The sequence below is a fragment of the Siphateles boraxobius genome, unplaced genomic scaffold (genome assembly GCF_051911475.1).
Source record: "Siphateles boraxobius isolate OS27281-9 unplaced genomic scaffold, OSU_SipBor_1 9, whole genome shotgun sequence".
Taxonomy (NCBI): Eukaryota; Metazoa; Chordata; class Actinopteri; order Cypriniformes; family Leuciscidae; genus Siphateles; species Siphateles boraxobius.
The window spans coordinates 18146738-18171690 of record NW_027509219.1 but is presented as its reverse complement, the minus strand read 5'-3'; the positions used below and the strand labels follow the sequence as shown (position 1 = coordinate 18171690).

Sequence of the window (24953 nt, the reverse complement as noted above, 5' to 3'; positions counted from 1 at the left end):
GACAACAGTCCACATAAAATTAAGTTTATATTGTGACTTTAGCTGGTTAACCACAGTGTCAATTTCTTGTTCTGGTTTATAAGTGCTTTTGCAAATCTCTCTCCAGCTTTTATCTTGACTCCACTGGAAGGATGATTAGCTTGAATCTAGCAATAACACCCTCTCCTAGTTTGCAACAGACTTCTAAAGATACTTTGTGCTTGGATTTGTTATATTTGTGTCTGGTCGGAGGTCTGGGGGAAGAAAGGCAGCTTTCTTGGCTCGGAGAATCAGATTAAACGCAATGGCAGGAGCTTTTACAGTGTCATCAAGTGATTCAGTATACACATAGCAGGGACATCTGCCCAGTCTTTGAATGGCCTCATCCATTCTGGATTTTCGTGCGGTAGATGCTACTCCAGGGATGCTGGGTAATGGCTCCCCACCTCACACTTTGCTCTAGTTTACCAGCCTCTACTGCCACTCCTACTGCCTTAAATCAGCCCCAGGGCCAAATAAACTCTCTCTGTGCCGTACAGATTTGATTCATTTAGACGCACGTTCTGTCCCACACAGCAATATCCATTTGTTTTCTTATAAAGCTCTCTATTTACAGTGGAGAATATGAGTCTGGTCTGAAACTGGAGCGAGAGGCACCCTCCATACCAACGAAGACAGTTTTTTGGAATCAACCTGTCAATGAAGACATGGCAGGAAAAAAGGGGTATGACTCAGGCTGGATTTCCAGAAAGGGGTTAAGCATGAGACGGATAAAGCAAGGAAGCAAGGGCAGCTGATAACAACACAGGAATGTAGTACTAATAACAACCTGCTTTCTAAATCGGATGCTGCTTATTTACATTTAAAGAAAGAAGAGGGAATTTACGGCGTGGATCCAGGCGGGGAGATCAGGAAAGTGGAAAAGCACCTAATGATTTCAAAACTGCCTAATAAAGTCAAAAATCTAGAAATCTGTCTGCCTTTTAAACATGCTTCCCTGTCCACCAGGTGCAGGCATGCTCTGAATTCTTTTGCTTGTGGTGTTTTTTTTGCACACACAGCCAAAGGAGGGACAGAAAACCCTCTCTGTGGACTCTCGGCAGAGAAAAACATCTCATCCCTGACAATTTGATTAACAGCCATCTTTCGTGCCAAAGTCCCCCTGGTCTGAAAGATGCTCTCTGTCACACACTTCTTAGGTTACTCAGCAATCAGAGAGGAGTGAAACAAGAAAGTAAAGCGAGAGAGAGTGAGGGAGCGAAAAGAAAGAGCGAGAGAAAGGGCTATTTAAGTGGGGTTATCTCAGCCTTCCGAGCTCCTTGGCTATTCCAGCACATTCCAAAAGCTTCACATCCGTCGTCCACATTACACTCCGCACCCATGGGACTCCTCTTTCCTTTCCCCATATGGTCATTTTAAGGCCAAAGGAAGGGCATGTCAGCAAATAAATGAGTTTGGTACTAGATAGATATTACAATGAGGTAAGTGCTACCTGTAACCACTAAAAAACCTAAAACACCTACAATACCCTCAAAACTGAGACAGAGTCTCCAATTACAAACCAAAGTAATGCTGAAAAGTGGCACTACTTCATTGTTTGGGACATTCATGTGTGGCCTAATCAGAATATCTCATCAGACCTTCCCACTCGGTAGAAAAAACATATAATATTTGACTAATTTTGACAACCAAAGGCAGAGGCAGCCTGATTATAATAAGAGCATTTCATGCAGCCACAAACTCGCTGATATTAAAATGTGAGCCTACATTTAAATAATGTTTTTTGCTTTTCATTACCCCTGGTCCACATAATGCCTGTGTTATTCAGAACTTCAAAATCCAATAATTTATTTCATTCAGTTGTAATCTAACATACTCTGGTGAGTCAGAATGCATGAAGGATGATTAATACGCCCTTAAACATTTCGAATCCCAAATTTGCCGCATGTGGGTGGTGCATGTTTCTAAAACTGGTAAAAAAAAAATTGTATATTGTTAATGTTTGGAGATTTTACATAATCAAAACTCCGCTGAATGCCAAAATCACTTCAAAGTCCTAAATCACGTTGTCCTACCCTGCGTAATATATGTACCGAAAAGCGTGTGCGAGCGCAGCTCTTGAACAACAAACACAGCACCTCTGGGAAACAAACTTCTTTATTCCTTCTATGCAATTGCTGACTACCTGTTCAGGTGGTGAAATATGAAGTAGGTTGCCCCCAGGCTGAAGGTCTCTCTGGGCAGAACATACCACCTGCTCTATTTCCAACAAATAGTCAACATGAAAAGCATTTTTTCCCCCAAAAATGCTCAAATCCAGATGAAGCACATAATTCACTTATATAGAGTAGAATGACAGATGTATGATAATTTTGACTTTTCTAGGAATACTTCAGGTTCTATACAAGCTCAAAGAACAGCATTTGTGGTATCATGTTTTTTACTATAACAAATAATTGTAATGTGTCGATCATTCTCTTTAAAAAAAAATAAAGGTTAATCTGAGGTACTTACAATGTAAGAGCATGTAGCAAATGTTTTGATCACTTAAAAGAAGAAATGTATACTGTAGCTAATAGTTAAAGCACTTCTATTCCTCTGCTAAAGCTTGTAAATTATTTGAGCCGTAAAGCCGTTGAAATCATAATTTCTAGTTGTTTTAGGTTTGTAGGATTTACATCATGGCAACAAAATTATAAAATTGGATATAACTTTACACAGAAAAGTAAGCCATTTTTTTCCCACACTAAATTCATGTTAACACCCATTTTATTATTGTCTTGTGGATATCCTAAGACAGTGAGTATTTTAATGTCAATGGATTGGCCCCATTCACTTCCATTGTGAGTGCCTCAAAAAAGTTAAAATGCAGGATGAATTTAATTTGTGGTATTTAACTTTGTAACAGCCATCTGCCCTGTAAATTGAGTTAAGTTGTATTGAACCAGGAATATTCCTTTAAGCTGTGAAGAGCTAGTGAGATTTTTTAAGGCATGATTCTGCCTTAAATGGCATGATCTCGCCCCTCCCCCCCTTGGGTGCCAGTCCAAACCGCCTCAAGAGTTCAGACAGATCTAACAGGCTATATAAGGTCAAATGCTAGTCTCAGCAGCAGAGTAATTGCCAAGTAATTGACCGAGATGAGCTATTTATTTACAGTGTATAAGTACACAAAATGCACGTCAAGTGGGTTGGCAATTACTCACGAGAATGTCTGGATGCATAATATTGAGCAGGAACATCCCAGAGAATTCGTTTAACCTGTCTCTCTGTAAAATTATTTATGTGGACATGTCTGAATCTCTCCCAAAAGCACTACTGGTGGTGTGCTTGTCTTAACATACAGCAACAATCCAATGATGACTTAATTAGCAGCTGCAACAATACAGTTTTGGATTCTACATAAAAGACATCAGTAAATAAAGCTATTACCCACCTACTGTCACTAAACACCTTACATCATTGACATAGCGTGGGAAAACAAAATGAAATAAGATTTCTCTAAGCTGCAGAAGCCCTCAGTCTCGCAGAAAAGCAGCCGATGCCCATATTTGCACATCTGGCATATGAAGTATTCCAACTATGTCCTGCTGTGGCGTAAAAGAGGTGTTGAGGGACAGAAAGTGAGAGCCTTCAAAGTTGAGGAAAGTGCTGTGCCCTTCCTCTGAAGATACGAGCATCTTGTGTTTACGTCATCACCTGGTAGCCGCCACAGCCCAGAAACTTCCCTACGTGATCGGTCAGCCATACACAGGATGGAAGTGTGATGATGTTCCTTGCAGTAATATTTCCTCAAGCTTCAAAAAGCCTGTCATCAGATTCTAGGACTTTACGAATCAGACTCGGAGGAATCGAGCCAAGAATAACGTCCCGGCGGGATTGCTGTTTTTTCTGCACTGGGACAGCAGTCATTCGGGTATTTGGGAGGAAGCACAGCGCACACTATCAGGCCTGGCCTTTCTTGACTTCTTAATCTTTACTTCCTTCCCTCCAGAGAACCACCAGCAGCACCACTTCTATGTCCAAAGCCCCAGCTGCAAATGAACAAGCATGATATAAAAGCAGATATTGGCTTGGCCCCAAGGATTTGGGCCCACATACTTCACAATTTTCAGATTAAACAGCTCCTGTCTCTGAAGTGGTTCCAGGAGCGAATGGCTTTTGTTGCTGGAAATAATCAACACATCCTCTCCCACATCCTGGGGGATTGGGATCTCAAAGTGCCCCTCTCCTGGCCCCAAATGTACTTTGTTGATCTCACTTTTTCGCTCTGATTTGTGCTTCAAGAAAGTCCTGGAGGACTGTACCATTCCCTAGAGAAGGGGCGGCCGACTGTCTCCTCCTGTGATCCGTACAGGGCAAAGGACAGTGAGTATGAGTATCCGTTTCTCTCTCACACAGACATATTTCTGTCATCCAACGCCAGTTTTTCCAAGGAGGCTAATAAAACCAAAAATAAAGGTGAGTTAACTAAATTCTCTCCAGACCAAAAAAACCCTGCAGTCCTGAGTCCTGTACTTCACATTAGCTCAAGCAAAAAAGGAGTAACTAATTCAGGAAAAGAAAAACACAGGAGTGACCGCTGTTAAGATGCATGCCAGTGCTAATTAGAATGTGACATTTTCTCTCTGTGAATGTCTGGAACCAGCCTGGGGCACTGGGTAATGACCTCATATCCTGTGGAATACTTATTCCTGGACAAGGATATGGTGGGAAATACGGGAAGACCTGTGGTCACCTTTCTTACTAGTATTATATATATCTTATATCCAAAGCGATTGCTTCACTGGGAATTGTGCAATGCCTGAGATTCCACATTGAATTCTAGTTAAGGAATGATTTGAAGAAAACAGAGCTTGGTATACTGTAAACACAAACAAAAACACAGTGCACCCATACGATTCATTGAGCATTTCCTGAACAGTGACCTTCCTGAGCAGTGTAAGGAAAATGAGTTTCACTGCAGCCATTTAAACAGATCCAAAAGGTTCTCACCACCTAACGCCACCCAGACTACCCAACAAACAGCATGGTTAGCCAAAAAGAGCATTTAAATCAGTCAATTCATAAAAACTGTGGCATGCTGGAGGGCGATGCCCAAAAGGAATCAGTGGGAACAGCTGCCAAGCAATGGCTTGATATACATGTTTCTCTTCTAAAGAACCTCTGCTTTGCAGACTAAATAAGACAGGTCAGTGTTTTAGTTTACCACTGTTGATGAGATACTACTGATACATACACTCACCTAAAGGATTATTAGGAACACCTGTTCAATTTCTCATTAATGCAATTATCTAATCAACCAATCACATGACAGTTGCTTCAATGGATTAAGGGGTGTGGTCCTGGTCAAGACAATCTCCTGAACTCCAAACTGAATGTCAGAATGGGAAAGAAAGGTGATTTAAGCAATTTTGAGCGTGGCATGGTTGTTGGTGCCAGACGGGACGGTCTGAGTATTTCACAATCTGCTCAGTTACTGTGATTTTCACGGCACAACCATTTCTAGGGTTTACAAAGAATGGTGTGAAAAGGGAAAAACATCCAGTATGCGGCAGTCCTGTGGGCGAAAATGCCTTGTTGATGCTAGAGGTCAGAGGAGAATGGGCCGACTGATTCAAGCTGATAGAAGAGCAACTTTGACTGAAATAACCACTCGTTACAACCGAGGTATGCAGCAAAGCATTTGTGAAGCCACAACCCGCACAACCTTGAGGCGGATGGGCTACAACAGCAGAAGACCCCACCGGGTACAACTCATCTCCACTACAAATAGGAAAAAGAGGCTACAATTTGCAAGAGCTCACCAAAATTGGACAGTTGTAGACTGTAAAAATGTTGCCTGGTCTGATGAGTCTCGATTTTCTGTTGAGACATTCAGATGGTAGAGTCAGAATTTGGCGTAAACAGAATGAGAGCATGGATTCATCATGCCTTGTTATCACTGTGCAGGCTGGTGGTGATGGTGTAATGGTGTGGGGGATGTTTTCTTGGCACACTTTAGGCCCCTTAGTGCCAATTGGGCATTGTTTAAATGCCACGGCCTACCTGAATATTGTTTCTGACCATGTCCATCCTTTTATGGCCACCATGTACCCATCCTCTGATGGCTACTTCCAGCAGGATAATGCACCATGTCACAAAGCTCGAATCATTTCAAATTGGTTTCTTGAACATGACAATGAGTTCACTGTTCTAAAATGGCCCCCACAGTCACCAGATATCAACCCAATAGAGTATCTTTGGGATGAGGTGGAACGGGAGCTTCGTGCCCTGGATGTGCATCCCACAAATCTCCATCAACTGCAAGATGCTATCCTATCAATATGGGCCAACATTTCTAAAGAATGCTTTCAGCACCTTGTTGAATCAATGCCACGTAGAATTAAGGCAGTTCTGAAGGCGAAAGGGGGTCAAACACAGTATTAGTATGGTGATCCTAATAATCCTTTGGGTGAGTGTATATGTATGCAGTGTTAACTAACATGAGACTGAGGGGGAGTGTGCAAAAAACAGTTTTTCTGTAAGTTGTTTTCACTGAAAAATAACTGCAATTATGTTTTAAAACAAAACAAATCAGACAGAAATTATCATTTAATAATCCTCATTTTGTTTAAAATCTGTACGAATTTCTTTTTTCCATGAAACAAATAAGAAGTTTTTGAAAAATGTCCTGGTCACTGTTTTCCATGCAATAATGATGAAAAGAATACAATGCACCAAAAAGCTTCAGAAGACTTGGAATAAAATGTATGAATTTTATGGACCACATTTATGATATTATATGATTTGTAGAGCATTTTGTCCTTTTTAAAATTTTTAAATTTTTTTAACATTTATTCATTGCAATCACACAGAAAAAAATAAAATTAAATAAAAACCTTTCGCTTTCTGCATTCCAAGGATGAAAGTAAGTAATATGGGATTTGTAAATCATGACATTCCTTTAAGTAGCCAAACGGGATAAAACAGATCAGTTCAGTTCTATCTCTACACATTATTTATGATTGCTGCACACTACAGATCAAACAAAATAATATTATTCCACAATCATATTTGAGATAAATACACCATTTACCTGGCCATGCCCAGACTGGAGAACCCTGAGGGAACAATGAGCACATCTAGACGTGAGAATGGATGGACACCAAGAAGAGAGTGAGCTTCGGTCATACAGAGAGGCAGTAGGGGTAGAACCATGTCCTTTGCTTTTTGCAGATGGCAGGGTGGGGCAAATACCCGGTGAGGAATAACAGTCTGTGTCCTAGCAGCGCTAAGCATGAAGCGACAGGGATAATCCATGTGGGAGCAAACATATTGCTGATCAGTGCTGTCCAAAGAAAGACTGCAAAACAGAGAAATATGCCAATATTAACGCAGAAAACACTATAAAGAGTATAGTTGTAGGCTTTGATTCAGCATATAGTAAACAAGAATCAACACAGAGTATTTACTGTATGCAAGGAACCCAAGTCCAATCACAATTCAGTATTCAGATAGATGAGAAGACCATTAGCAATGTAAAAATTAGCAATGTAATATGCAAATATTGTGACATTTAATCAATGTCATCACTACATAAAAAGTAACAATTCTGCATTTGTTTTATCATAGTTTTAACTTTGTAAAGTATTCAGAAAGCGATCTAAACAGAAAACCGGGATGTATTATAGAGATGTGTATATTATTGGAATGTAATAAACATAATAACTTTTTTCCATATTTATTTTTATAAGGAATATACCATAGACGTGAATTCTTTGCAAACCAAATATATCACATTAAAAAAATTAATTTTTTTTACACCTTTGAAACAAACTAAAAACAAAATAAAACATACACCTTTAGAACACCTAAAAACAAAAAAGCAAACTTTAAACAGTGGAAACATGTTGTTTTAAAAGTAACGTTAGGTCTGCGCGAAAAACTAGATATTATCGAGAAAATTGGACATTTTTACTCGACATTGATTAATCTAACAGCCTAACGTTATCACACAGGAGGAAAAAACGCGACATCAGCAAGTCAGTGCATGTCGCTAATAAGTTATTTCTGTGTGTCTGTGTGAATGAACGGCGCGCGGTTTGTTTGATACACAAACTCACGCACGTGACGCTCACAGTGTTTTCAGCGTCTCTATACCTCTCAATATGTGCAGACCTGAACACATGAGCTTCACCTCCAAAGCTGCTTTGAGAGAGACACTCCACAAGCTTTACACCGTTTAATTTGAAAAAAACTACCGTCAATTACACACTGAAACTAAAACTGAAAAATCTTCACGACAAACCGTCAAAATAAAAGTTCGGATTAACTTCAAGAAATTATGATTGAAATATATCACTACTGTATAATAACATGTACTTCTAAAAGTAATAATAGTAATATTAATATTTCTAAGGAATATCATACAACCAAGATACATTTTCAGCCATGTTTTAAATGTATAGCCTACACTAGTGTAGCATACAGTATCTTATTTGACAAAAAAATAAAAATGCAATGTTGTGTTGTAAATTAATTGTTGTATTTTCATTTGATTACATTTTAAAAAACTCGATTAAATTGTTAAAGTTTATGTAAATTTGTATTAAATAATAAAACTGAATTTCCCATGCAATATCATTCTGTTTATTCTAAGCGTGTGCTTGTCTGAAGCTTTAATACAGAGCTTGTTACAGCAGGATGTAATCTGATTGGCTGTCTATGTTTTTATCGTTCATTGGCTGGATAAAATCGTTCTAAAAGTGATTCCAACGATATTATTTCTCTGTGCCATTATCGTTATAGCTGTGGTGTAGAGTCTGCTATTCTTTAATATTGAGAACGATTTTTAGAACTATATCTTTATCGTTATCGTCCTTGGTGTGAACGGCCTTTATGGGTTTTAGATTTTTGGATGAACGCACTTTAATGTTATTAATAATGTGGTAATACCTCTTGTTATTGTGGCATTGAATAAAAATCTATCGGTGTCATTGGGAGATTTTCAAATCTTAAAAACTGTCAAATTTTACCAAATAATAGCCTATATATATATATATATATAGGTATACCCAAGATCTCCAAAATCTCCAAAAAAGTCTGAACAGTCAATATTTTTTTCTAGACTTACACTTAGTCACATCACATGCACAACATACCTGGGTACTTTGACACAACTTTCATCTGTCTTTTCCACCTCAAAGTTGGGAACGTTTACTCCAGCCTCTAGCCATTGCCCTACTGCTATGGTAAAGGTAGAGGCTGGCATTGGCATCGTAACATAATAATCCCACTGCAGAAAACCTGAACGGAGTAGAGAAAAGACTTCAGAATTTTCCATAATAAAATTATTGCACTAAATTACACCTCCGTAATTATGAACTGCTGAATTAGTGTTTCAACTGTAGCTACCTGTCTCTGCAGGTTTTGGAAAGGCTTGATTTTCCCCACTCATAAGAACAGTGTAATCACACGGAGCTCTCACACATGCTTGCCACGTTGACATGGCAACAGGTGGCTCCTGGCACGGGATGAGGGCTCTGTTGTTGATGGGCGAGCCCATGGTATATACACAGCATCTAAACGATAAAGATGGGTAAAAATATAGTATTTTACTCTATGCCCGTGTTTCTTGCCATGCTTTTCAGAGATGGTGCTAATTATAAAGCCTTGCAGTATTGAGATGTGAGAAGATAAAAAAGAATCTGAGAAGATAAAAAAAGGTTGTTACAAATAATACCAAGAAAACATTTTTTGAGGATTGCACGGCTTACAGCTTGATCCGTGTGGTCTGATTCACAAACAAGTAACTCTTTTAAACGGTTATTTTTAGTGAATCAGAAACATACAGTGCAACCAGTGTAGTCCGATTCATGCACAAATTACGCTACTCCTTTTAAAGGGCCCCTATTTTGCTATTTTTAAATTTCCTAATGTTGTTTTGGAGTCTCCTACAAAAGGATAACATGCATCAAAGGTCAAAAAACTGTTTAATTTCCTCATAATATACATTTGCACATCACCACATTTTCAATGATTCTCAAACGACTCGTAAGATGAATCAATCTCTCTAAATCCCTCCTTTCCGCGAGCTACTCTGCTTTGATTGGCCATACAGCTCAGTCTGTTGTGATTGGTTAACCGCGTACAGCGCGCGCGTCGAAAACAAAACGGCCATTAACATAACAACGTCAGCTCTGCTTGTCCTAAAGACAGTAACGAACAATGACGTTGATTTTACCATATCAATGCAAGCGCAAATCTGATGATGAAACATTGGAAGAACTATTCATTAAACCTGAACCTCCATCGCAAGGACAACTCGAGCAGGACGTTTCTCAGTGGTACATTATGAGATGTTGCAACTGTAATTCCTCACAGTCAGCATTAACAAGTGCATGTCCATTAACAAATCAATTATTTTACTTGTACTAATTTATTTACCAAGTATTTTTCTAATATATTGCGGTGAACACGTATAAACTGTATCAATAACAGTGCATGTATGCAATGTATACATTAGCCGAGCTCTAGCGTGAATGACTGATGTAACATAAACGTTGGGTAAAACAAATCTTGCTCCATGCTTAATCTTTCCTCAAAGTAGTGGGAACGACAGACAATCTGCATTAATAGACACAGTTATAGGTAATAGTTGCCCACAACTGATTAGCAGTATTAATAATGCGAGTTAACCAGTTAGCAGGAGACCTAACGTTTACAATATAAAAGTCAAAACTAAGTATTTTGAACACCATCTTTCAAGAGCAAGCGGTTTGTGAATCCTGCATTGAACTCTGAGATTTGAGGAGCAGTCTTCAGTAAAATATAGGGAACACAGCAAAAGTTTAGGATTATACTGCTGTAGTAAAGATGAATTTTAACCATTGATTCTTCACGTGCACGTCCTTGGGCAGTGAAAAAAAACTGGCTTTACCGTTACACACTACATGAAAGGTCATTTTCAAAATTCCATAATAGGGGCCCTTTAATGAATCATTCAAAAGAGTCACGAACTATGGAGTTTTTTTTTTGTTTGAATTAATCAGACGAATCGTTCACTGAATTAACTCACTTGAAATGTCACAGCAGTTACTGAATAAACATTGCTATCATTACTTTTATTGATGGAATTTTATGTGTAATTTAAAAAATAGACATTATTCTGTAATGTTCCAGGAGGGTTCCCTTTACACTCTTTAAAAGAGAGGTTTTGTGCCATAAAAAGAGTAATTTAGGTTCCCCAAGGAACCATTCAGTGAACAGTTATTAACCCTTGTCCATCCTTTTTTGTCTTTTTCAGTTTTTTTATAATTTTGTCTGTTAATACCAACTGCATACATTTTGGCACAAATGTGCATTTTTTTTTGAATTCGTACTAGTTCCTTTAATAAATCAATTTTACACTATATAGGTACACAAAATTACGGAGCCTCCCTAGTCCCACTTTGTAAAAAAATAAATAAATTATAACTATCTCGTGGCCTCAAGATAGTAACTCGTGGCCTCAAGATATACTAACTCGTGGCCTCAAGATAGTAACTTGTGGCCTTGAGATAAGTGTATATAAAAGGAGAATGGAGCAGCTTTTCTCCCCAAAGCAGAAAGTGCACGCTAAAGCTGCCACCCGCTTAAGGCACTTCTTGTCAGGCTAATAGCTATGGATAGAGAGCATTTGATAAAGTTGTATTTCAATTTAGGGATGCGGTACCAGGATATACTGAACACACTTGCTTTGCAAGGGATTATTGTCAGTAAAAGGCTGTTAAAGGAACACTCCACTGTTTTTTGAAAGTGGGGTTATTCACTGTCTCCCCTACATTTAGATAGGTGGGCAACTGCATTTTTGTCTCAGTGCATCCATTGTCTTAGTCTAGCAGCGCCACCATATTGTAATAATTTGTATTTTTTTTGTTTTTACAAAGTGGGACTAGGGGACTCCGTAGAAAATAGTTACACTCAGGACCTTAAGAACAAAAAAGTCCCAAATGAAACCCATTAAAACTTCAATTTTTAATCCCAGTTAATTTTTAATAGCCATTTAACTATAAAAACTACTTTCATTCTGTTGGCAAGGCTTCAAAATTAAAATGTTTACTAGCTTTGTTCCTGTTTTCTTATGTATATTATAGAGCCAATTTGATAACATATGCAGCTATAATTGTGTGGGTGTGCTGGTATGAATGTCAGAGTGTGGTTTGTATGTGTGTAAGAAAAAAATTGTGTGCATGTAATATTTGAGAGAGAGAAACTCAACTGTAGTGCAAATCACAAACCCAACCACTGTTTGTGCCAGTGAAGCTTTGCTGTCATCTAACAGAGAAAATTTGGTACTGCACCCAAACAAAATTCGGAACACATTGATGGCTTTGATTTTCTAGCAGTTTTAGAGTTCAACATGTTTCATAAAATATATATTTTATATAAAATAATGTTCATAAATCATTTTCATAATCTTAAACCTCTGAACTTTTGTTGCTTCCCCTTTATAAACTTTTTTTTTACTTCATCAATAATCTGCCAAGGGTCTTCTTCAATGAGACGCTCCCAAACGTCCAATTTTTACGAATTTTTGCCCAGAGTAACTTTTTTAAATTGAGGGTTAAGTGAACTATTTTTTTTTCTTAACACGAAGAACAACCCTTTTTCACTATAAAGAATCTTTTGCGGGATGGAAAGGCTTTATGGATGTTAAAAGATCTTCATGGAACCATAGATGCCAATTAAAAACTTTTATTTTTAAGAGTGTACAATTAACAGCATTAGCTGATGCCGCAAAAAGGACATATATAAGTCTGTATGAATACCCAGGCCTAGTTGTTGGTGCATGTAAATATAAACATGGTTGGTACCTGCTATCCTGGTCTTTTGTCCACCTCACAGAACCACCTGTGGGCTTAGTTTCATACCAGATTCTGACAGCAGACGGGAAGTCATGAGGAGAGCAAACCCCTTCCTTCCTGACCTGAAGACTCCACTGGTCCATGTGGAACCGTAGAGGTTGTGCATTTAGGACGGTAGGTGAACGGCTGCACTGCAGGTATAGCTCATGCTGCGATCTCCAGCAGACTGAAGGCATAGAGACCAGCCTCTGTACCAGACTGGATGATGACGGATGATCCGCGTTTGCATACCGATGGTCTACGTCAAGTTTCTTCAATACTGTAGTTACATCCACCTCTTCCACTTTTGACACCATCAGGTCACAACAATCCAGCACCAAGGTGAATTCTTCACTCTCATCAGCCCAAAAGACATCACTGACATCATTTCCTCCACTCAAACGTGATGGTTCCTCAGGGGGTATCAACTCATTTGGCTCAGGTGTGATGGGAGAACTTATGTCATGTTTAGATGACACCTGAGATATGTTTTGCGCCTCTGTGTTTGATACAGATCCCGGTTCACCTTGTTTGCAGGAACCAATAGCGGGCTCCAGAAACAGAACAATGCTGCCACCAATGACCTTCCTTTGAAAGTCAACAGTGAGGTCAAGCACATAGTGTCGGACGTGCACATGGTTGGTGTTAGCCCGCAGGGGCAGGTCATCTTTATTAGGATCCAGATCAACATCAGGGTTACTTTCCATAACTGGATGTTCTTTAAGCAGGAACAGAAATTTTCATCTTGAAACCAGACTGAAATATCATTAGGAATAATGTAAACAGAATGCCATTTGTAAAAAATTATTCGGGCTCTCACAAAAATTCCACTCGTTATTCAGTCTGCATCTGGTCCTGAGGCATTTAATAGCCTGTAATTATAAATGTTAAAGAAAATATTACTTGAATTAATCTATTTAAGGTAAATATACAATCTCACCATTAAACAGCAATACTGATACAGACCTCTTGAATAGGATAAACAACTGCAGGCCATCATACATTCTATTATTCAGACATATCCTAAATAATTACATGGGTAGTTAACATGAAATTTCAAGCAGTGTGACATGCTATACTTTTAAAACTATTTTGAACAATATTTGTTATATATAAAGTATATAACTATTATATTGCATGCAGTTTTTAAAACCTCATATTAACTGGAATGTTAAATTGTATTGAACATTAAAAAAAACATTTAATTGGCGTTTAAAAGGTCTGCCACAGGATTATTTAAAGGGATAGATCAACCATACAAATTCTGTCAAAACTCACTCTTGTCATTCCAGATCAGTTTGAGTTTCTTTCTTTTGAGGAACATAAATTAAGCTATTTTGAGAAATGTTGTTAAACAAATCATTTTAATGAACATTTACTTCCATTGTATGGACAAAAAAATGATAATGACATAATTTACTGTGATTAAAAATAAAACAAGTGGAAGTTACAGCAAAAAAAAACAACTTCCCACTACACACACATACATAACTTAAACTAAAACCTTGATGATGGATGAAAAAGTTCATGTCTATGCTATTTGTGAACTATCAAAATAAAGATTTTTACTAAGAAAAAGAATGTTTCAGTATTTCATTGTCTGGTAACTGAGCAAAAATTTAAAGAGTAGCCTTCCCCTTTAGACTTTTGAAGTGTACATTTGTGTTCTCTTTCGGTGCAAAGGGGACATTTAATACTGTAAGTGGTGCTAAAAGTGACAATTTACAACCAGAGGCCCATAATTACGTATTAAATCACTCACTTATAGACACTTCCATCCAACACTGTAAATAACCCTTAAGATAAATACTACTCTCTAGGTGATGACTAGGCAATCCATTCATATTCATTCTTTCAAAGCAGTTGTTCTCAATTCTGGAGTAGCCTAACCCAGCACTGCACATTTTGGATATCTTCTTTAGAGCTTTTCAGTTTGTAGCCCTATAGAGACACAGTGGGTTTTTATAATGGGCGTCACTGGGCGATTTTGATTTACGAGTAATAGCCTACATAGGGACAGATTTACTAACAGCTCGCACCAGCACAAACCCTGTTTTGGCATTAAAAAACTACTGTCAAGATTTACTTAAGACACTTATTTTTTGGGCTGACCTTATTGCATATGCATTTGTAGGAGTTTCACTTTCAGATGCAAAATTTTATGGAAGAGTATTTAAATGAATCATGCAAGGTTATTTACTAAGGTTTGGGCTAGTCAATTTACTGGTATTTGCGCCATTATTTAACTCCCCAAAAATGCATGTCTTAAACCAGACGCAAATTTGCTCTGCTCTCTGTAGATTGCGTTGGTCATTATGGAAATGATCCGGATGCGTCTGTGTTCTTTCATCTGCACGTGGTCAGTAGATCAAGAGTAAAACTTTCCACTCCCATCGACGCTTTTATGAGATTGCGCTCTTACGCTAATTTGCCGTTTAGTAAATCTGGCCCTAGTCTGTAGTTATTAGTTAACATTACTTTTACGTTTTCTTCTACACCATATATGAAAAAGGATGTGTTGTCCTTGACAAATAACACAACCCACAGTTGTAGTCCAAATATAGCAATATCTTAGCAACTTTTTAGGTTAAAACACAGTGACTTCAAAATACCTGTTTAAAGTTGCGATGAAACGACAGTAGTTACAGACCATTCATTCCATATTGTGACGTACATATGAGTAAAGTAGAAAAAATGTAGAGCGGAAAATATTTTTGTTAAATAAGTATTATGTCTGAATTCATAATTATCATAAAAAAGTAGGTGAAAAGCAATTACTATATCCTACCGAGATTTTAATTGTGCATCTGATTGACATTTTACTATCCGATGAGGCCATGTAGTCCAGGTGATATGTGTGAAATTTTATGTGGTATGTTCACTTCTTCATAAAAGCATGAAACTTGGTACTCTTGTACAGTTTGGGGCCCTGAACATTTTCAGAAATAGAGCCATCGCAAAAACGCCTCATGGCGGCCATTTTGCTTCCGCCATAACCAAATTATGTATTGTGTATCATATCTCCTGAACCAAACATGATAACACAGAAAATATGATGTCTACCCCTATGTTTGGATGGTCAAGGATTACAATGATACCATATACAACAACATAAAATGTTCAGGTGAATAGTTAATGGTGAATTCAGGGATGAGAGAAGGAAATCACAGTATCTGATGACCAAGGCTAGACTTTATAATAATGTATGTTGCATGTATGTTGTGTAGAGTTTAAAAAACTTTATCTTTTTGCTCATTAACCTTGACAATTCAGTGAATGTAAAGAGCAGAATATTCAATATGACCTTAGCAACATAGCTTAAAAAGGATGTGTCAAACACAAAGATTTACTTAAAAAAAAATGACCTAGAGAGTAGTTCATGTGTGCGAGGGGCAATCTGATCTGATTCTTGTGGGTGAGATGATTGGGTCAGCATGTGTAAACAACTTGTTTGGTAGTCAACATTTTCACAAGATTCCTGGCCAGAGAGTAATCAATCATGTCAACCAACTCATATGTCCAACTCACAATCCTTGACCATCAAAGGGGCCGCAGACTAAGACTAAGGGACCGTTCACACAGAACACAATCTTGCATTTCCACTGCACTACTTTTCTATTGTTTTTCAATGTAAACATGACTCTCTAACTGTTGTGCTCGCACCTTTACATTTTATTATATTATGACAAGTTATTATTTATCGAGTTATGACATTTTGTTTAAAATTGATTGTTAAAAATCAAACGTATGGATGAATCGTTTACAACAACATGCATTTAAAAAATAGATATTGTGAATTTCTGCATGAAACGGAAGTTGCAATAGTCTTTTCTTCCCTATTGTGATGTAGTGAAGCGCTTCTCGAATAAGAAAAAAAATGTAGGGTGGGACTTGATTTTGTCTATTGGGAATTGATTGGACAGTTGTAGTTTCCAATTGCTGTGATCTGATGTGACAGGTTGTCCTGCCCTTATGCCAGTAAACACGTCATCAGAGAAGGGAAGTTATTGTGATTAAAGATTATGAGAGCACACAACTTTTAAAAAAGAATGATGTGCACAGATCATTTATATAAATAGTGAAATATTAAAAAACAAACAAGAATTATCAATTTTGATTTCATGGTGACTTAGGGTATTACTGTGTGTAACCGGAAAAATTTTTTAGGGTTAGAAATGTTTTAAGAAATGTAAACTTAAAAATGTTTAAGTCTCTTCAAGTACTGTAAACACAGCCCTCATTATAAAGCTAATTGGAAAGTGTGGAGAGAACTCCACAAATTGACGTCACGATTGAAACGACTCTATTTGACGCACCTAATAAGACGTATTTATTAGCAGAAGTTTCAAAACCCGTATGTATGGATCATAGAAGGGTGTGAATTAGTGAAAGTGAAACATCCAAAATGTGCAGAGCTAGAGGACTTCAGGACCAGAACTGAGAACCACTGTTTTACACTATTACTTCTTCCATACAGGTTTAAAGCGCGTGAGACTCGACGGGGTCAGTGTTCAAAACTTCTCAACAAATCAGCTTTAATACACTTTAATAAAGCGCTCTCAGCTAAGTTAATTACTGAAGTGAGATTCCATGTTTTCTTTTCTGATTCTTCAGAATTTCTCACAGTAAATTTTATGCAACTGACAATAGACTGCAATACCTGTTTTGTACGACAGCAACAAAAGCTAAAAATCATTTTATAGACATCTCGAGTTGTTTCACGAACCTGTTCCTCCCTGTGACAGTTCGACAACGCTTGAAAAGCCGCTGAACCGGCGTCTCATGTGATGTGCGTCATCATGCAGCGCCAGCAAGCTGAGCTGGATCTAATAAAGATTTACCTGTGACCTGTCTGCATACTGTTTATGGAAATTGACGAACCACGCCAATGAATTAGTTTATAAATGCAAGAACAGATCTCAGATACTGCTATCAAAAGTCAAATTACACAATTTCACAACATAATCTTACTGCACAAAAAGTTATAAGCATGTGGCTTTTTATTAAGTTTCATTGGCAAAAATATACATATACACAGTATTTATTCATTTGTGCTTTTAGGCAGAAATAAACCAGGTTGAAGTTGTAATGATCTATGCACTTAAAACCAACACACAGTTCTCATTGTAATGTGTAACAGATAGAATGAAGCACTGAAAACAGAAAAAAAAAGAAAAAAACAGAGCTTATGTGCAGTGCACTTGAAAAATTGAAAAGGTGAAAAACAATTGGAGAAGAATGATGTTTTTTATCAATGAACCAAAGAAAAAAAATTTGACACCATTTAGTTATTTATTCAACATTTGGAAAAAGGAAAAGGTAAACATTTGATGTGCTCATTCTCTGCACTTTTTAACAGATGCTGTTCTTCTGTCTCTGTAAACCTGCTTTTGTTTTATTCTGATCGGATATGGTCACATTTTAATAATGGAATAGGAGCTAAATATTCTCTATAAATAAAATATAACTATATATACAAAACTGTATCTTATAAATCTTACAATTACAATATACATAGGGGAAAAAAGGAATAGAGTAATCATGATTTAAACTATATTAGCTATATGTAAACGTACAAATGAAGAGGTGATCTGTTTTATACCATTATAGCATCTTAACTGTCGTTTTTTACACCTTTGACGCTCTCAGTAGCTTTTAAATATTGATCAGGCTTTCGTTCTTGAAGCAGTTAATTTAAGGTTGTAGGTTTTTTCCTAACATGTAACATGTGTAACAATTATTGTATTAGTTAAAAATACAATATGTTGGAACATAAAAAGGAAGATTAACACCATAACCAGAAAAAAAAGGGACTGACTAAGGTTTTTTGTCCTAAAAACAATTCTAAACAAATAATAATGCACGTTCTAAATCCCTGAAAATCAATTCCATATATATACAGCATACAGAATACAACAATCTAGGATATTTCCAGGGGCTTTTAAGACTGTGCATGAAACTCTGCTCGAGTCATCTAATTATCAGCTGACGAAGCTTTTGTTTCCTGGCACACTGCAACATCCTTCCCTTGATATCCTCTAGAGACGCTCTCTTGACATCATGAATTTTCATCTTGTGTCCGACGGAGGCTGTGCCGTTTGAAGGAATCCCTGTTGTTACAAACACAAGAGGGAACAGGAGCTTAAGCAGTGACTGCAATGTTAGAAAGAAATATATCTACACAAAAAGAGCTGCACTGTGCAATAGGAGTGCTCACATTGACCACGTTCACACAATCAATGTTTGGTATTGTGCAACTCTCAAATTGTCCTGTCCCCTGTATATAAAGCATCTCATTGATCCAGCTCTATACAGATTTACCTGCATATATAGAAAATGTCGAACAACGCCATTGAATTATAGTTTATAATGCAATAATAGACACACATACACTGCTATCAAAAGTCAAAAAATATTATATATTTTAATAGTAAAAATATTACTGCACAACAGGTAATAATCAAGTAGCTTTACAAAGGAAGTGATTTAGTTTCTTTGAAAAATATATATATTTTTATATTACTGAATTAATGGTATTACTGAAGTTATTGATTAATAGATATTACATATTTAATTAATAAAAAAATATTAATATTATATATTTTATTATATTATAATTATTTTTTATATAGTGTTTATATGTTTACATTAAATGTTGTTCTTTTTGAAGTTTCTATCAAATAATACCGTGGTTTTCTCAAAAGTATTAAGCAGCATAGTTTTTTAACTTCGATAATAATAAGAAATGTTACAATTATTTCATAGTTATTTCATACAATTATTTAATTTCATAATGAAGTATCATCACTGAAGAATAAATGCTGTTTATTACTACTTTTAAAGCACATATTAATGCCTTATTCTGCATAACCATATATTCTACATTCCTTAATCCTACCAATACCTAAACTTAACAACTACTTTACTAACTATTAATATGCAGTGACTTTGAGGCAAAAGTCATAGTTAATCGTAAATATGTGTTCCCCAAACTTAAGTGTGACTAAAATTTGTTTTTAAAAATCATTGCATATACTTTTTCCATACAACAGTCTCCAAAATATCACAACAAAAGCACAATAAACTAGTTCATAATGACGAAATCATCTTTTTATGGGGTGAGCTATTCATCCCAATTTTGCTGAATCAAAGGTCAAGTATACCATTAATGGGTGTACCTATTCTCGATGCGAGGTTTGATGATAGGCTTGTAGAGCTCAGGGATCTTTCTCTCCAGCATTGGCCTCAGATTCTCTCGCAGTTTGTTGTAGTTTTTCTTCATCTCCTGCTGGTACTCCTTCTGATCAGGAGTGATGAGTTGCTTGTTCTTCTCAACAGCCTCTCCACACCTGCAGATATGCAATCAAAACAGCATTAGCAACACAACAAGCGCAGCAGAGTACCAGACGATAAATAATTGGTGCAATTATCTGCATTTGGACAGAAATAAACAAATGAGTTTGATAAGGAGACTCAACAATTAAGTTTTATTCCCCAAAAACTTGCTCAACAACAAAGTCACAAAGGGAACGCTGAGGAAAATGAAAATGTGCTCTAGATCTACTTTTAAAATTGATTTTAAATGGCTCTATACCTTTCAAAATGTATCTTAAACGGTCTAGTTATAGAATTAAAAGGCTATAACATCTTAAAAGGCATAAATAACAGTAACTTGGCTAGTGAAGGTTTGTGCTAGCTTGGATGGGTTATGGAGAAAAATAAACATTTTAAATTACAGTAAATATTTGTCTGCACGCTGGCAGCAATCAAGGCCTATTCCGTCTGTAAAAAGGAATATGTAATATTTCCATGCAAACTGTATACATCTTGGGAAAGAATCACTGTATTCAAAATCTTAAATCGTTTCGAGTCTTGGTTTAAACATTATGATGATTATGCAAAACAAATGCAGCTGGGTGACATTAAGACGGGGTTTATCCGTCTGCAGAAAAGCCCCTCGGGTGTCTTTCGTCCACGTATTTCAGCGAACTTTCAAATAAAGAACTTTAAACAAACCAATCACTACAAAATAAAGACACTACCATATTTGCTTTGATCCTACGATAGAAAACTTGCTTCATTCGATCATACTTTACTGAAAAGATTATGTGCATATCTATTTTCCATTGGAAGCGGCAACTCACCGCATTATGAACTCTTTGAAACACAAACGGAGTTTGTTGTGATGACGGAAGAGCTTGGGGTCTGCTGGGATTTCATTCAAGAAGACCTGGGCCACCTCCAATGGACCCTGCAGAGACACACAAGAGTGAGAAAAGGAAAGAAAAGCCCCCCCCTCACTCCCACAGCGCTAACGGAGAAAATGAATGCTTCATCCATTGGAGGCCACAAGGTAAAGTCAACACATAAGGGAAAGATCATGAATAAGTCTTTGTGTGAGTGATGTCACCGTGGAGCCAGGAGCAGATGCATTGCCTCGCTCTTTGTATGTTGTTTCTCCAAAGGGCATTTATCACGTAACCGCAGCCATATGCACAGGATTTAGATATGTTTTAAACTTGATTGGTGTTGTAAACTGCCACTTTGGAGCTTCAGACATCACTATAAATACAGAGATGCCGGGAGCATCATTATGAAAATTTACATTACTCTTCTATACTGTACTCACATTACCTAAAGTATTCAAAAACCACATCAGCAGTAGAGGCATGGAAGGAGTCTGGGTGACTGGAAAAGTGACTGAGCCAGTGTTTATGTCAAGGGATCAAAGTTTGGTTTGGTTTGCATGGGTTCATTAGCCTCTGCTGGTACATGCGGTAACTACATCATCTGAACGCAAAAAAGCATCTTTCCCCAATGATGGTTATTTAAATTCAGCAAAATATTTTTTTAATAACACACACAATATATATATATATATATATATATATATATATATATATATATATATAAGGCCGTGTACACACTGCAAATAAATGTGGTTGTCAATTCACCCTTTACTGCTTAATCCTGTTTCGTTCATACACAGTTCAGTAATTTACGGGAGTGACAACCACATTCTAAAACGTTAACTCCTGTAAACTCCTGAAAAATGCAGGTATTGACAACCGCACTTACAAAAATTCTACACATTCAGAGAGGGTGTTATTATTGGGAGATACGAGGGTCCGTGGCTCTCCCATTGGAGAAAGCGTAATGGCTAACTTTGATCACGTGTGCCTTGATAACCAATCACATTACAGCATTTCGCACTACAGAATTTCGTTCAGAGTTGTGCGACAGAAATCACAGGGAAAGTGGTACAAGCCTCGACTCATTCCTGTTGCCAGATCAGTGCTAGAAGAACAGTGAACAAGAACAAGCCCACAATAAACCAAAACAATTCCAAATGCTTTATGCTGAGAGTAAGACCAAAATATCGCAGCCTGTACCTGCTCACTTTAATAACTCTGTAAACTCGATTATTTTATGAGCCAAGCTTAAACAACAAGCCCCATAACACCTATAATAAGTGGACATTTCACACACGAGATTTCAGAACATTGCTTTGGTTAACAGGGTGTCAATTATCACCCTTTTGGGAGTGAGTTGTGTCCTGTACACACATGGAATGATAATTTAGGGGAATCACTCCCGGATGTAATGAGGTTGTCACTTCTGAGACTTTCGAGTGTGTACGTGAGTGGCCATATATACATTAACGCTAAAAAGTTTGGAGTCGGTACTATTTTTTTTAATGCGTTTGAAAGAAGTCTTTTAGCTCCCTAAGGTTATAACAGTAATATTGTGAAATATTATTACTATTTAAAATAACTGTTTTCTATTTGAATATAGTTTTAAATGTAATTTATTCCTCTGATGGTGTTTGAATTTTCAGCATCATTACTCCGGTCTTCACATGATCCTTCAAAAATCATTTGGTGCTCAATAGATATTTCTTATTATTTTCAACATTAAAACATTTTTAATATTTTGTGGAAACCAGGATTATTTAATTGAATAGAAAGTTCAAAAGAACACCAACTATTAAATAAAAATCCTTTGAAACAATAAAAATGACTTTTTACTGTCACTTGCGCATCCTTTCTATTTTATTAATTATTTAGAAAATTTTTAAAAAAGTATATACACATTGTTTTTTACAAAATAAATAATAAAATAACATAAGAATTTGTATTATTATTTTAGATATATTATAAATAGATGTTTTACCAGAGTGTTTGTTTTAGAGGGCTTTTTACACACATGTACACACAGGGGTAATAGTTACTAATGAAGCGTACAAGTGTACATTAAAGTTTCAGACCTGATTGACAGTGGCTGTGACGGATCCCTGCAGAACCATCTGAAGCATCACAGCATCTGGCTTCTCTCTGTGCGTGGCTTCAGCCAGCTCTCGCGTCTTCTTTTGCATGTCCTCAATGGCCACCTCGATGGGCGTGAGGTCAAACTGAAAAGAAAAAAAAAAGAGTTAGGGGATTGATTCTATCAAACTACTGTTCAGATGAAGTTGTGATTACCTCCTCCTTCTGAATGACGTTGATTCGTGTCTTGATGTAGGGGAAGGCATGCATGGTGGTTAGGATGGTTTTCCTCTTGTATTGCTCATTGAGTTCCCCCCGCGGCCGCCCACTCTTTGTGAATGGCGTAGTGTACATGAAGCGGCGAAGGTTAAAGTTCTTCTCAAAGTTGGTGAGGCGGTCTTTCATTTCATAGTCATCAAAGAAAGGCTCCACAAAGGTAATCTGTACGTATACCTGATGTGATGTATGAAAATCAGCAACACGATGTTAGGAAATCTCAATGGCACTTAATCGAAACATAAATCCTTGAGGGTAACATTAGTTGAATGAGGCAATTGAGATTTGACTGTAGAGGCAGACGACGGCCTTTCAAGCTAATGAGGGTCATACTGAAGAGAACTTTTGATTGTAATCGTGTTTACACTGGCACAAAATTTGATTAAACTTACCTTGTTGGGATTTAGCTTGTTTCTGTCTACTGGTGTGGAATCTTTAATCATTTCCAAAACTCCATCTCCAAAACACTCACTGTAGAAGTTCTGGAAAATTAGAAGACAAAGAGTTCACTACTAAGTTGGTCCTGATAAAACGAAATGTGTAAGTTACGTATAATATCAGAGCAAATGTCAGACCATTACAGTGCTGCCTAAAAGTATCAAAACCTGTAATTGAAACCTTAAGAAAAACTTCAAATTCATCTTCATCATAAATGCAGTTCAGAACTTCAGAGGGTTCCAGAGAAATTTCACCTCAAGCCGGTGGGATATCTCCGGTAAATGGGTGATTCCTGGCTCTTTGTAGATAAATTCTTGCTCATCCAGGTCTCCAAATTTAGAGCCATAAAATCCTACGCGGAAGTAAGTTCCAAACATCCTCTTGTGACCCTGAAAAGTAAAAATAAACATTTCGATAAAAGACAGTAGTTGATGCATGATTTTAGGTTTAAATTTATATAAAGTCACCATTTTATGTATGTTTTTCCACTACTTTTACTGACTTTTTTTTGACTTTTTACTTGACTCAAAAAATTTTTTTTTTTTTGAAGATGTTCATAAATAAAAAGATAATTGTAAAGTTTTTAAGAAAATATTAATTCAGTTTTCTTTCTTCCAAATTAAAATTACACATTCTATATAATGTCTCAAAAGTGCTCATAAAACTAAATGTATAATAACTATTAAATAACAGCTAAATGCTGTTTTAAATCGTTTTGCCTCAAGTATAACATGTCACAACACATCAACTTCCTCCCAACTGCCCACATACACATTAGACAGCTTTTTCCAGCCTGGCAGAGTCATGTAGGAGGACATGTCATTTGTATGCTTTACCTTTTGAATGATGCTCTCAAAAGCCCTTTGGAGCTTGTCATGTGTGGAAGCGAGCTTCCGGAAATCTCTGTGGGCCTCCAGTATAGGCACGATTACCTTGTACACCTCATTAACTGCCTCGTACAACCCGCCCTGTAAGTGTAAGTGAACAATGGTAAGCAGTAATGAACAGAATTTTTTAATTCTTAAAAATATATAATATATTAGTATATATATATATGTAAAAATTTTATATAAATACATCATATATATACACATACATATATATACACAATTAAGCTAAATCTATTAAT

The 24953-nt window shown here is 36.9% G+C and overlaps 2 protein-coding genes across 8 annotated transcripts in view; both read right to left on the bottom strand.

Annotated features, from left to right (window-relative positions):
• The window catches only part of aopep (aminopeptidase O (putative)), a 102359-nt gene extending 84677 nt beyond the window's left edge, over positions 1-17682 (bottom strand). Inside the window, exons 1-6 of one of the 6 annotated variants that reach the window (XM_077223269.1) lie at positions 17572-17682; positions 12816-13717; positions 12240-12296; positions 9376-9542; positions 9123-9267; positions 7058-7324 (exon numbers count right to left, since the gene is read on the bottom strand). In XM_077223269.1, the coding sequence (XP_077079384.1) occupies positions 7058-7324; positions 9123-9267; positions 9376-9542; positions 12240-12296; positions 12816-13552 (1373 nt within the window). In that variant the 5' untranslated portion in view covers positions 13553-13717; positions 17572-17682. Of the gene's footprint in view, positions 1-7057; positions 7325-9122; positions 9268-9375; positions 9543-12220; positions 12302-12815; positions 13718-17505 lie in introns of those variants that run through there. The other 5 variants (XM_077223272.1, XM_077223273.1, XM_077223270.1 and 2 more) reach the window with 5 other exon arrangements.
• Positions 17683-17827: 145 nt separating this feature from the next.
• The window catches only part of dock8 (dedicator of cytokinesis 8), a 50281-nt gene continuing 43155 nt past the window's right edge, over positions 17828-24953 (bottom strand). For both annotated transcript variants that reach the window (XM_077223077.1, XM_077223078.1), the window contains 8 exons: positions 24661-24792; positions 24079-24213; positions 23779-23868; positions 23327-23563; positions 23113-23256; positions 20990-21096; positions 20024-20194; positions 17828-18955 (listed from right to left, as the gene is read on the bottom strand). In XM_077223077.1, the coding sequence (XP_077079192.1) occupies positions 18904-18955; positions 20024-20194; positions 20990-21096; positions 23113-23256; positions 23327-23563; positions 23779-23868; positions 24079-24213; positions 24661-24792 (1068 nt within the window). In that variant the 3' untranslated portion in view covers positions 17828-18903. The remainder of the gene's footprint in view (positions 18956-20023; positions 20195-20989; positions 21097-23112; positions 23257-23326; positions 23564-23778; positions 23869-24078; positions 24214-24660; positions 24793-24953) is intronic.